Source organism: Periplaneta americana, chromosome 15 (assembly GCF_040183065.1).
Source record: "Periplaneta americana isolate PAMFEO1 chromosome 15, P.americana_PAMFEO1_priV1, whole genome shotgun sequence".
NCBI lineage: Eukaryota > Metazoa > Arthropoda > Insecta > Blattodea > Blattidae > Periplaneta > Periplaneta americana.
The window spans coordinates 52028978-52043894 of NC_091131.1; the positions used below are offsets into that span (position 1 = coordinate 52028978).

The 14917-nt window shown below is 34.5% G+C and overlaps 1 protein-coding gene across 2 annotated transcripts in view; it reads right to left on the bottom strand.

The window, feature by feature from the left end:
• Positions 1–5032: 5032 nt before the first annotated feature.
• LOC138714920 (uncharacterized) overlaps positions 5033–14917 on the bottom strand; it is a 72764-nt gene continuing 62879 nt past the window's right edge. For both annotated transcript variants that reach the window (XM_069847205.1, XM_069847204.1), the window contains 2 exons: positions 13475–13675; positions 5033–12431 (listed from right to left, as the gene is read on the bottom strand). In XM_069847205.1, coding sequence (XP_069703306.1) covers positions 12019–12431; positions 13475–13675 — 614 coding nt within the window. In that variant the 3' untranslated portion in view covers positions 5033–12018. The remainder of the gene's footprint in view (positions 12432–13474; positions 13676–14917) is intronic.

The following is a 14917-nucleotide window of genomic DNA, read 5'->3' on the forward strand; positions in this document are numbered from 1 at the left end:
ACAATTCTAATTAATTATGAAGTCTACGAAGAAGTTGGCTGTCTTTCAACTGGTGTTCCTCACGTTGAGTGGATATCATTGTACTAGATCACCAGAAAGATTTGGACTTAATTCTCGACTCCAGAGTACGCAAATTTATGAGCCTTGAGTCAACATTTGGGTACCCAGTACAACATTGCAACCTGAAAGGTTATTGGCCTTATGTTTGGAGCAAGAGGATGTGTTTCTAGAGTGGAGAAACTCTCGAGGTTCTCAAAAAACTTCTAGTCTGTGATACAACTGTTGGTGTTACGGCGTCATCAATCTTGAAATCATCACTGGCTATCGAGTCATCATTTATATTCTTAATTACTCCTTTTTCAATTATTTCTGACACACTTTCAAATTTTATTTTTGACATTGTTCTTAAGCCGAAATGATAAGGAGAACATCCTTCTGGAACCACAATTAGGACGGCTATATTGTATGTATATTCTTCTAACACTATAAGTTTCACATTACGTATAATTTTCATAGTTGAATTTACAAGTTCCGTAGAATAACCTTTTGATTTTATAATGACTTCACCAGATTAGATGATCGCTGATGAACTAAAAAGTTATTTAAATTAAACAAATGACAACTTCACTGTGTTAATATTTAAATTATGTGTTATTTTTACTGATTGACTAGTTTCGATGCTATATCCATCATCCTCTGCAGATTAGGATTCACAGGATGAAACTATTTTGTTGAAATCATTCCTTGTTCGAATACTTCAAACAGTCACTGTATTACTAGCATTTTTGCCATTACTCCTCAGCTGCCAGGAGAAAGAGTTTCAAGCGTCAAGTCGATATGGTATAATAATAATAATAATAATTGAAATTTTTACGTGAAGGGAGATTGCTGAGCATACCCACTTTCATTTCGGGATTTGACTGAACAATGCGGAGAACAAGCCTGTAGTCGGTATCTATGGTGAGGAGCATTTTCATTGTTTCGATTACTGTTTTTCCAAGTTTTTAACATGATTTTATACTTGCACATTGTTGAAATACCGACTTGATGAACTTAGTCACAATTGAAGACCTCCCTGGAAAAAGGATGTATTAACATAAAATTATTGAAATATGTGATTTTGGTGGAAAAAGTAATTTTTAAGCATATAACAATAAATTATTGTGTTCAATAGCTGAATAAACTTGTATTTTTTGATTTGTGAATTGATTCTGCTAAGTACAGACCTAATAAAATATGCCCCTGAAATTATTTTCCTTCCTCCTGAAATATGAATTATAGTTTAGTTGGTTACATCCTTATTCCTGGGAGGTATTCAATTGTAGGTATTGTCCAAATTTCATGAGAGGATCCCTGCGAGAGGAGTATAGTCCTTGCGGGGTAAGAGGAGAGAGTAAGCCAGTGACTCAGCGTTCTTGAAGAAGAAGGTGGATGGGGGTGATGTCATTGGCCGACTGGGACAAACAAGACTCAGTCAATGGCTGGCCGGTTCCGTGTTGGGGGTAGGTTATAAGAGTGGTGGAAAAACTTGCATTCCTTGCTCGGATCTTCTCGTGAAATGCGGACTGTATTGTTAAAAGAAGCAGACATAATTATTAGTTAAATTTAGACTTTGGATTAGCTCACTCTTTCAATCTTCAACACTGCTATGCTTGGGTATTTACATACTACATTGGTTTTGTTGGTCAATGACAGAAGTTTTTCGTTTATACCCTATTCCTTCATTCTCACATATTCTCAAAATAATATGTAAGACTAAATTCGAAATAATTTTGGATGCAGTATTGCGTAGGTACCTACATAACTTAGTTATAAAGTACAAAAATGTAATTTATAATGAATTATATAATAGCAATAACACATAAATTAACATTTTATACCAGATATATATTATTGTAGAGTAACAGAAATGGTTACCCACATACAGGAGCAAGTGGGGATCGCGGTCCCCTACGATTGGAAAAGGAAAGGGTACCTATGATAGAACAATCCCTAAAGTATCTATGTAACAGAAAATCATAAATTATAATTATATTTTTTATAATTAATTATATAATATTATATTTATATCAGTTTTACTCCAAAAAGACATACTTCAACGCCTTCAACACTGATTAATATCTTTATATACGTGTATTATTAAAATAAACCACTAAGGAAAGAATCACATACTTTTATTACAGCAATTATACAGAGTGTATGTTGTTCTTTATATGTCTATTCTTTGAATACTAATGATGAAAATAATGTATTTATAATTTTTGCTTCGTTTACTTTACTAATCAATTATATAATATGTCATTATTTTTGTATGGTTGTGAAATATGGTTCCTTATTTTTAATAGAAGAGTATACACTACATGGGTAATGCGTATGGAAATATTCTGTAACATAATAATGGCACAAGGTTAAATAATATGGTGTTTACATTAAACAAAAGGAAAATTAAAGCACGATAAGATTCTTACATTTGTCACAAATTTAATCACATTTTAATACTCCAGTTGTAGCAATTCATTTTTTTTAATGTCAATTCTCTTAAGATATACTCTCGTAATATTATCAGAATAAGGAAAAGAAAGGATTATGGAAACAAATTTGTATGGGCCTTTTTTTGTAATTTTGTAGAGTTAATTTAAAAGACTGAAGTAGTTTGGGTGTCGTATCCATAAGGTGAGGAGCAGTAAATTAATTTTCCCAGCATATATATATATATATATATATATATATATATATATATATATATATATATAGAACAAAAGTGGTGTTATTATGCTGATATTTCTTTTTTATTGCTTATAATGGTAGCTAGGTAAAGCTATATCTGATGAAGAATCTCAAATGAGGGACTAATCGATGTTCAGGGAGTTTACGAACTTTATTATCCCACATGTGTTATACAGCAGTAGCCAAAATATAATTTGAAATGTTCTGGTCGTGACAAGAAAAGGACTGGATTGTATTAAATGTGCATTTAAAAATAACTGTTTAATTAACAATACCAGTATATTTTTTATGTAGGAGAGGCCTGAAAACTGCAGCTTCTAGTAGGCTTATTTTGCCATATCGCTTTTGTATTAGGAATGGTTTTTTAAATCTGAGTGGTCGAGATTTTGTAGATATCGAGATTCAGCTGTGTGATGCTATCTACCGATTCAGCTTATACATTGTGTGAACTCTGTTTGTAGCATTTAATCAGAATTTTAAAACTAAATTAAATTGACCTCTGTTGGTCTTATTTTACGAGTGATTATTGATATGCTCTTATAGAAAGGATTTTTGTTTATTCAATTTCGGGACATTAATGATTTAATATATTTCAGTAGTTGTTGATAATTTTAACTTCTACAGCAGGCATTTCCAACTGCTGGCTCTGTGATGTCACATGTCTCTGCTCTCGATCTCCTTGAGAGGGGAAGCATAGTTATAAGAGCAAAGTGGGGGAAGTGGCAGTGGAAGGGATGGAGATGTTTAAACAGTGGAGACACAACATTACCTTCCCTCACATGCTCTACTAGGTCTGCTCCGACATCACAGGTTGGCCAGTTGGAAATGACTGATCTACAGTATATTATTAGTTTATTGTTAGATTCTTGTTAGTAATTGTTACTTGTATAAGGAGCAGTTCATGAACATGCGTTTTTTTCACTCTTTGAGAATCACGTCACATGGGATGACTTTTTAAGAAATAACTATGAATTACTGGTACTATATACAGTATTTTGTGAGCTTTCTAAGCAAACAGAAAGCAGACATTGATCTAAGACGCTTAAATGGCACAGATTATGCAAAGTTGGTTAGCAGATGATACAATGATACTGTAACTGAAAATGGTGAAATGATGATGTTACGGAAAATGGAAATGTTTGGAGAAAAACTACTCAAAACCACTTTTGTTCTAAAAAAAACTCCCACGTAATTTTCCCGGGAATCGAACTCCGATGTTTCGTTAAGAATTTATCAGCTGAACTATGGCAGGGTTGCTTTCAGTGCTTATAGTTTCCTGAATGTTGTTGTGCAGAATAATAACTGACAATTTTGAAACTATACAACATGATTATGATTTTAGATTTCTATTTGGTATGTATTTCAGACTTTTACTTTGATTGGGTTATGAAATAGATTTTGAGTTTTAATATTTCCAGCATTAGGACTTGGAGAGATTTAATATTTCCAACGATTCGAAACTATTAACAGGATTCATCCTCAGAATCGTATTGCTCTAGACCTGGAGGGATAGTCCATTCTCTTGTGTCCACTCGTAATTGGGCATAAGAGTAGAAGTTCTTCCTTGATCTAAACTAGTAGCAGTAGCAGCTATTGTGAAAAAATTTAATCTCACATAATTATGAAGCCTATAATCTTCTTCAAATGATTGTTAAACATACAACATGTTTGCTTTTGTAATTTTTAAATCATATTAAATAAAGTCGTAGTTTGCAGCTTAGAACAGTTAAGATATCAAACTTACATACCTATGTACATAGAATTTTAGAATCTTAACTTGATATCAGTAGTAAAATGATTGTCCTCTCTGTGGAAGATTATTAATGAATTCAGTCACTTTATATTCGTTTAATATCTGTCGGAAATATTAATTAATTACCTAATTAATCAGTCAATCAATATCTTAGGATTTTGTACCATGTGAAGAAATATCTGACAATTCATAATTTCTTAATAATTTCATTATTGCTATTAATTGCACGATATCTGTAACACGAATTACTTATATAAGATATTATTACACAAATAAATGCATAACATCGGATAAATAAGTTCAATGAATGGAACAAGAGGAACAATTTACATGAGTATTGGTTCATATGTGTTATACTGAAGTACCCTACTGGTATTAGAACCATTTGGAAATTATTGTTTATTGTGTGCCAATCTTCATAAAAACTGTTATGATAGGATTTATGAAAAATCTTATATTCAATTTACTAAAAAATAATATTCTTACCAAATTAGATTTCTGGGAAGAAAGCACAATGGAGAAAGCGTATGCCATACGGTATTATAATTGAAATGAAATTATTAAATTTTATTGTTACCGATATTATTATCTTCTTCTTCACTTAAAGAATTAAGCAAAAATAAATGTTCAGCTTCACATTATTTTCAGTTCAATTCTCTTCGAAGATACCTTACATTTCTTCTTTCCTTAGGATTATACATAATTATTATTGATTTTATTCTTTCGCTATACTTTCGATTTATGTATTGCTTCCAGAATGTTTTGTATTCCTCTATCTTGACACTTACACTATTACTAGTGCTTTTCTCATATGTATTTATTTCTTTCATGATTCTATTTGTACAGCATTTAATTTTCCTAAGATATCTCAATTCTGATGCTTACATTTTGCTTAAATTACTTTATACAGTTCATAATTCATACATGTGTGACAAAACAATTATTTATATTAGTTAGAAAGATTAGGGATTTTTTTTACTGAAATTTTCTAGGGGAAGGTCAAACATTGGAGGCATATTTTAAATCTACTAAACCCTGGATGGAAAGCATTGAATTATGTTGTAGTAGGTAGCAAGAGTTATATTTTTCTATAGTTTCATTGAAATATTTTCACATTAATTGCTACAGAAGAAGCTACATGTTATTACCTCACATTTATAGTTCACAACATTTTTTTAGTTTGCTTTTCTTATGTTCATATCTGAAATAAACTGTCAAGAAATTTCAAGGGTTGATAGTTGACACTGGACAGCTTCAAATACTTAGGGTGTACTGTAAATAGTAAAAAGAGCTGCTGCCAGGAAGCCAAGAAGGATAGCAATGTCAAAGAAAGCTTTTAATAGGAAAAGGAGCATCTTCTGCAGACCTTTGAGGTGCTTTGTGTGGCATTGTATGGGGCAGAAACATGAACATTACGACGAAATGGTCCACACCTGTGGAATAACGGTCAGGGGATCTGACCGCGGAACCAGGTGGCCCAGGTTCGAATCTGGTCGGGGCAAGTTACCTGGTTGAGGTTTTTTTTTCGGGATTTTCCCTCAACCTGATATGAGCAAATGCTGGGTAACTGTTGGTGCTGGGCCCCAGACTCATTTCACTGGCATTATCACTTTCATTTCATTCAGACGCTAAATAACCTGAGATGTTGATACAGCATCATAAAATAATCCAGTAAAAAAAAAGACGAAGTGAAGAGAAACGACTGGAAGCATTTGAAATGTGGATATGGAGAAATGTACAGACAAAACAAGAAATGAAGATGTTCTAGAAGGAGTGGGTGAAGAAAGAACAATGCTGAAACTGATCAGGAAGAGAAAAATAAATTGGCTGGATCACTGGCTAAGAAGAAACTGCCTACTGATAAATGCACTAGAAGGAACAAGAAAAAAGTTCCGGGCAGAAGATGATATCAGAAGATAGATAACATTAAGACATATGGATCGTATGTGGAGATGAACAGGAAGGCGGAGAAGAGGGAAGATTAGAGAATGCTGGGTTTGCAGTAAAGGACGTGCCCTTGGATATAAAACTATGAATGAATGAATGATAGAAGGGTTTCCAATGCCTGCATGTACATATCTGATTGGTCATTCAAGACCTCTACTATTGTATATTGTATTGTATAGTGTTCTATTTCTAATGCAAGGGACATTTGAAAGACAGAATTCATTCATTACTGCCGACAGTAGAATATTAGGCGAGAATCATAACTAGCAGAGTTGAATTCTGATGTGGTCAAAAAATGATTGGTAAATTTTGTCTGGAGTCATTTCGTTCTGGAACTGGGTTCTTTTATGTAGGTGCTGTAAATTTCAGACACTTTACTTTCTTTTGAAGGAAGTGGCAGTAAGAATAGTTATCACTCATAAAAATCCATCATCATCAGCTGGCTCTACTTGCAAAGGCAAGTACAAGTCAACACCAAAAATGACAGAAATTTAAAATAATTACCATAGAATTTTAAAGTTTTTCATGGGTTTGAGAAATGAAAAACTGGTGCAAATTATAATTGTTTCGTATAATTACGCATTTTCATAATCATAATTCTCTACCTTCCTTATAACTAATTCTTAGCGTTAAACTCCAATTTACTGCACTGATTTCTGAGATATCTTTAAAATTCACTAACGATACTTGCCAGTATGGCTTAACTGTAATAAATTATAGGCATCTGGCGTTACTAAAGTGTCAGATGTTTCTTACAACATGGCCTGATCTATAATAATAAAACAAAGGAATATATCATGTAATAAAACTTAGAACTTGCGTATCATAGTAAATATTCTTGCCTTCCAATGTATTTATACTGTGTTCTGACTTATGCATAAATAAGTAATATAAATACGATGTAATTTTTAAATTATTATTATTATTAAGTATTTTAAGTCTCAGTTAACACTATGTAGCCTATAAGAGTGAAAATAAATTAAAGGCTGCAGTATGCAATAATGTCAGCCTATTGGAAAGATGTTGTAGTGGTATACTTTGTCAGAGTTTAAGAAAGGGATACATATTTCTAATTCTGATCAATCATAATTTTACACATAATGCATTTTGTTGTCTGGTCCAATGAACACACATGAATGTTGTCTGTCAGATATACCAAATAGATCATTAGTCTTGTAACACATTATATCTAGTATTGATGCATAATTGTAGGCACCATTTAGTGTTTGTTTTGTATATAATATATATGAGCTCCAATAATTATATGGCCAGTGTAATTATGAATTTAAGTACCGGTACCTACCATACTTAAATATCTTCCTTAAAAATATCTACAATACGAATGTATTACAATGTATTACTTTCTAGAAAAATGAATAGTCTATATTTCATTCATTACCGAGGCAGGTTTTATGCATTGCATTAGAGTTATGCTACATGCTAAGGGCTGTAATAATTTATTATCATGAGCGCATTATGTATGTAAAATCATGATTGAGAACTTCTTAACAATATTTATGCTTATGAAGAAAATTTTCTTTGAAAATTTATGTTATTTAGTTCAAATATATATTTCTCAGTTCTGAATATGTAATTGACATTCGTGTGTTGAGCTTGGCAAAGCTATTTTATAGATAAATAAAGGAACATTAAAATGGAATTCCATTACCTTATTTTATATTCAGTGACGCAAGATGGATAGATGAAAATTATACTGTAAGGACTATTTCAATTATGTAGCTATTTAATGAAGAAAAGAGTACTTGGTGCCATACAACTGAAAATTGAAATTGATTAATAAGTTTACCAAGTAATAGGTACTTGCAAAGTTGTATACCGGTATGTGAATTTCTATTATAGATACTTTCTTTGTAGAACATTTAAATAAAGTGACCAATTTAACAAGATCACAAAAGCAGTTGGATATATAGTAGGTAGCTGATGACCCTGTTGGATATAAAAAAAATGTTCTGAGATATGGAAAACTGTTTTTAAGCTGAGAAGTGTTATACTCGTATAGTACAATCAACCATACAAAAAGTCTGTAACGCATTTTTATATCGAAACCATCAAAAGCTTTCACAATTAAAGCATTGTTTTCCTAAGTTCACAGGAACATAGGAATGGAGGGAACATTTTCTCAGTTCAGTGACATGTCAATAGATCTCACAAAGTTTCATGAGTGATTCATTTGTTTCTTGAAATAAAAATACAATTATTCAGTCATGAAACCTTCGAGATTTTCTAAACACTACTTCTTTAAAAAAAACATGTACAAATCTGTACCATTCTGCAATTAACGTTTGAAAAATCTTAATCTCTTAATTACAAAATTAAAGTTCTTTGTTAAATGTACAGTTACAAAAATTATCTATTTTATTTTTACTGTAAAGTTTAATGTGAAAAAACCATTTTGAGAGGCAGAAACTATGCTTCAACAAATATAAATACTGTATTATATTAAATTAAGACCTCATTGTTCTTCTGCATTAAAGTTCTTCGACCTGAAGATCTTTGACTTTTTTGCTATGGCAAAGATCTTCGGCTTTCTTGCTATGGCATTGTAAATAGACTGTTAATTGTCTTTATGTTCAAATTTATATAAATGAAAAATATATGGACCATATTCCAGTTGTTCAATTATCTTAGATCATTTTTCAAATGATGTTCCATGCGGAATGAAAAAAAAATCATGTTTATAATGATTCGAACTACGATATTGTTTTCTTTTCAGACAAGAGATTCGGTCTTACTTACTTGATAATATGTGTAAATCTAGCCTTCAGATTTTGCCATTCAAAATGTTATGAAATAAGATCAAATTAAATATTTAAAAGCAAATAATTATGCTAAGAGTTATTTTTTAATTGTACATGCAATTTAAATTATTTATTTTCTTTTATTTCATATTTTATTTTAATATACAATCGTATCGTGATTTTTTCCTCCTCAATTTGGCTTCATATTGATTATTAAGGAAGTTGACAGTGGCTAGTGAATATGTGGAGTTTGGGTAATTAATAATCATAAATTGGCTAGGATTGGGAAGGAAGCAATCGTATCTATTCTATAAAAATGAGCATTTTGTTGGAGTGAATACATAAGGAAAACAACGATGATTTCAGGCAACTTGGCCAAGCCCTGGGATTTCACCAAGGAGCTTAAGAGGATAATGGAGACGCACAAACAGCACACTTGTTCAGATGCATAAACCATTCTGCAAATATCTAAACCGAATCACTTATGCAGTCTCAGCTGATTGATGATTCTCCTTTTCTGACAGTTTTCTTGCATGTAGCAGAGCTTACCTAAGCCCATTATTGGGCTTTTTTCCATTTGACAGTAGTGGGACTCCATTTGAAGGGAAATAAACACGATACTGGGTCTCTACTTAAAAAAATGCAGGACATCACAATGGCTATGGGCAAACAAGAGAGAAGAGGAAGAGGAAGATAGAAATGAGAGTGAGAGGTGGAAGAAGGTGAGGAGAAAGGAAGAGGAGAAGAAGGAAGGAAGGAAAGAGAAAAGAAGAACAGAAAGAGGCGAGTAGGAGAAAGAGGAGAGGGAAGGGAATAAGAAAAAGAAAATAATAGCAATAGTAGGAAGAGGAAAAGAACAAGAGAAGAACAGTGGAGAGGATATAAAAAGAGAAAGACAAGCAGAGGAGAAGAAAGACGAGGAAATAGGAAGAGAAAATCAGGAGAGGAAAGAAAAGATGGAAAAGGAAATAAGCAACGAGAAAGAACAGACGAAGAGAAGATTGAAGAAAAGGAGAACAAGGCAAAGGAGGGAAGCAGACGTGCCAACCGTTACGAATTTATTATCCCGAAAAGAGGAGAAAAATATGAAAAGAAATCCCCAATTGAGACTGAAATTTTTAAGCATGCAGAAGCTGTAGATATTTCACACAGAAGAATGTTTCATATTCATCAAAGATTCTCAAATTTGGCTAACGAAGGTGAACATGATAGACATTAAGAAGATTTGCAGCTTACCAATGCGATACTTTTCCTGAATACATTATAAATGGATCTAGGACAGATGCAAATTGGACACGAATTGCAGATTTCAGAAATGAAAGTGAGTATAAACATTAAGTAAAGATTGGAATAGGACTTTTGAGTAATCAAAGTGTACTGGAACTTAACATTTTCAACGTTTTGGAACTACATACTGTACAGGTTCCATCGTCAAGATAAGACCAGAGAGGTCATCTACTCTATTGTGCTCGTTAACGCCAGGATAATCTGGACAACTGAGCTCCTGGCATAACGAGCCTAACAGAGTAGGCGACCCCTCTGGTGTTACTCTGATGATGGAACCTGTAGGTAGTTCTGAAACGTTGGAAATGTCAAGTTCCAGTACACGGTGGATTACCCAAAAGTCCAATTCCAATCACAGCCACCATGAAAGCCTAAACCTCGTGTTAAGTAAACATGTGTTTATATAGTACTAAGTGTGCCTCGTAGTAACTCTCCTACAAACTAATAATAATAATAATAATAATAATAATAATAATAATAATAATAATAATAATAATCCATGGCGCTACAGCCTGTGAAGGACCTAGACCAACCAGCCGGCTGCTGGCCTCACGCCCACATGCTGAAGCAGAGGTGGACGATTATCCAACCAGAATGGAGGTATCGTGTGGTTAGCACGATGATTCCCCCAGCCGTTATAGCTGACATTCACAACCGGATTTGGCTACCTATCGTAGCTCCCCAAGTGCATCACAATGCTGGGTGGGCACCAGTTCCATACACTGGCCGAAATTTCATGAGAAGATTTCTTCCCCCGTGAGGACTCGATCCAGCACGCATTCCGTAACGCGAGTCCTAGGCAAGATGCCTTAGACCACGACGCCACGGCGCGGGACCTCTCCTACAAAAAGAGTCTTTAATTTTGTGACAAAAAATCAAACAGAATTCGGGTCTATATTAACTTCAATACACCAACACCGGAATCACTTCTGAGATGTAGAGGATCGAGATGTCATTACAAGGAGAAGTATACTTCAAGAAGAAATTTGCAGAAAGGTATCTGCTAGATACAAAAACACATAACAAAACGTGTAATTATATATGACATGCTTTACATCTGACTTTACCAGAAGGAGCGAGCACGTGCATGCACATTATGGGATTACTGATAATTCACTTAAAGGTTGGCACTTCTGGAGAATGCAAAAGAAAAGAGGAAGATAAACAAAAAGAAGATAAAGAAAAGAAGATGATAAAAGGACCAAGAAGAGAAAGATGAAAGAGAAGGAAATGGGGAGGATGAAGAGAAGACGACGATCTAGAGTAGACTGTGCCTAAAACAGCCGACATCTTTTCAGTTTCCTGCCCTAGTGACCTCCATTCTAACAGAACTTCAGGTCATATACTTTCAGGCTTTAAACTTAATGTTTTGGATTGTCAGCTGCTGTGAACTTCAGTTCGCGACTTTTTCTTGCTCTGAACATCTCCAGTGTTCTTCTATGCTCCTTGGGGCTTTCCCACCTATTTGCAGGCCATGCTTGGTCTCACTTGCGAGATAAAAGAATCTCAGGGTGGCTACGTACACATTACAAACATGCTACAATCCCGTCAGGAGTTGGTAAGGAGTCCGAGCTTCAGGCCCAGGTCTGTGAGCCCCCTGGAAGCTGACACCTGCAGGATGGAGACAGATATCGCTGCTAATGTCACGGCACCTTCCAAGTAGATGGCGTAGAATGTTCTGATGGTGCCTGATGTGAGGCCCACGCCCCCTGCTGCCGTGAAGTCGAGAGGAAACAGCAGACAGGCTGCAAATGGTTGTGCCCTGCCAACACCGAAGATGAGCACCCCGCACAGATAGTACAGGAAGATCGATGCTGCCGGGAACCATTTGAGCCACCTCGGAGGTGAAAGTGAGGGATTCATGCTGGTCTTGCTGTGCCTGACATTGTTAGTGTCAATTGACGAGATCTGATCCTCGGTCGCATGCATATCACGGTGAACCGGGCTTGCTATTTTCTTTACTGGAACAAAAAGATAACAGTAGCTTTCAGAACGGAGATAGTTTATTATCCCTACCAGTACATTAGTACATAACCACTACTACCATCACTACTATCATCATTATCACCAGCATTACCACTGTCACTACGACCACTACTAACATAATTAATTACCCATACTGCTATTGTTCTCATCATCATTATCATCTTGACTTCCACTACAGCCATCAGTAATGCTACTATCACTACCACCATCATTACTATCAACATATCACCCAACAACCACTAGTACCACCATAAGCACTATCATCATCATTATTACAGCATAGCCACAACTGCTCTCATTATTAACCTGTGACTGGTGAGGTGGTATTTTTGTCACGTATCTGGTGAGGTGAGGTTTGAGGAGCCTCAGATATATATATTTTTTTCCCCAAAGGACAGGTAATTATTAAAACATAACAAATTAACTTTGTAGTACTCTTAAGGTTTATTAAACAGATAATGAAGTGATATGAAAAAATTATATAAGTAAGTAAGTCCTAATTGTATTTTGATTATGTATTACATACAAAAGTTTAAAATGACACTTTATACAAAATAACTAATGATACGAAAAAAATAACTGTCATGTCTAAAAATTATTCAAATAAATCATTGCACATAATACAAATTCGCACAACATCTGTACGGTGGCAGTTTTTTTTTTTCTATTTTTTCAAAAAGATATCGTCTGATGAGGTGGAGTTTGGTGAACCTCTAACCGTGCAAGATCCGAAATAACTCGAAGAAAATGTGTTGTACAATGCGACTGCTCACTAGGCCCGTTACTAACAGACTGTATGAAAGTAACTTAAGTGATAGTCACCCATACTACATGCCACACTGAGCAGTGGCGGTTCGTAATTTCCACGGGGTTCGACAAACCCCACCTCACCAGTTACAGGTTAATATTATATTCATATTATTCCTATCATGAAATCTTCTATAGAACAAGTAATCACAAGGAACTCCAATATCTGGTGCCAACACTTGTGAATGGTAATCAAATAACATAATATTACCTTTGTATTGGCAACAGCACTGAAACAGGGCTGCAGGAAACGATGTACCAGGCTGCCATCTGTTAGCAAGGGACTGAAGCTTAACTGCGACTAGCATCCCGATGTTGAGTACCAGCAGAAGGTGTAACGGGATGCCAATTGCAGAGAATATCACAGCTGATATTCTGCCCATGGTCGTTCTTGGAACAGGAGCTCCAAAACCTTGAAAAATATAAAAAATAGTAAGATGATGTTACTGAGAAACTTCTTTTTACATGTTTCTGTTCAACTACAGAAAGACAAAAGAACAATGACAGAAAACTGCGGTACTGGTACTCAGAGAAAACTTGCTCCATAGTTGTTTTTCTCAACCAAGTAACTCATAGGAGTCCACACCTGTGGAGTAATGGTCAGCGCATCTGGCTGCGAAACCAGGTGGCCCGGGTTCGAATCCCGGTCGGGGCAAGTTACCTGGTTGAGGTTTTTTCAGGGGTTTTCCCTCAACCCAATAGGAGCAAATGCTGGGTGCTGGACCCCGGACTCATTTCACCGGCATTATCACCTTCATATCATTCAGACGCTAAATAACCTAGATGTTGATACAGCGTCGTAAAATAACCCAATAAAATAAAAAAAAAAAAAATAAATAAATAAAAAACTCATAGGATTTGCTCCGAAGATGGAATTACGATTCCTCTTGTGGGAGGTGGGAGGGGAGGAGGTAGCCATAATCTGTTACAACTAAACTACAAACAGAAAATGGAATAATAATAATAATAATAATAATAATAATAATAATAATAATAATACCACTATAATATAATCAAAACAATAATTTACAATATAGTTTTTATTTTTTAAAAGTCTAATTACGTCTAAACAATTTTCATGTTGATTTTAAACTAGTTTCAGTTCGTCCTATTGCATGCACACGTGTTTTATTTCATTGAGATAGTGAGAAATCAGTCTTGTTTATTTTTTATTACATTTTATAATCGAAACAGAATGTTACTCTTAAAAATTAACACCCTGGACATTGAGGAAGTGTTTTGTCCCTATTAAGATGAAAACCTATGGGCGCTTCTGATTTGAATGCTATTACTTTTAAAATGTTATATGTATAAATTGTTAGTTTTGATTAAAATATATTACAGGTTATTTATTATGGCTTGAGCTCTGACTTCTGGTTGCACAGTGGTGCAGAGCACATTGCAAAGGAAGGGGGAACAAAACTGTTAGTTATGTTTCAGTAATGAACCAGTTAAGATCATATTGCATTCACAATTTTTTTATGGAGGAGGAGCCCGAAGGCTACACTGCAATCTGAGGCTTATTTGCTTACCACATCTGTTCTGTGAATGATCTTGTCGCTTAACGGCCACACTCTTCTACTATGTGTACAGTATGCTGCACCGTGAACTTAACCTGGGCTACGGTAATGGTGACAGTGATATTTGAATTAAT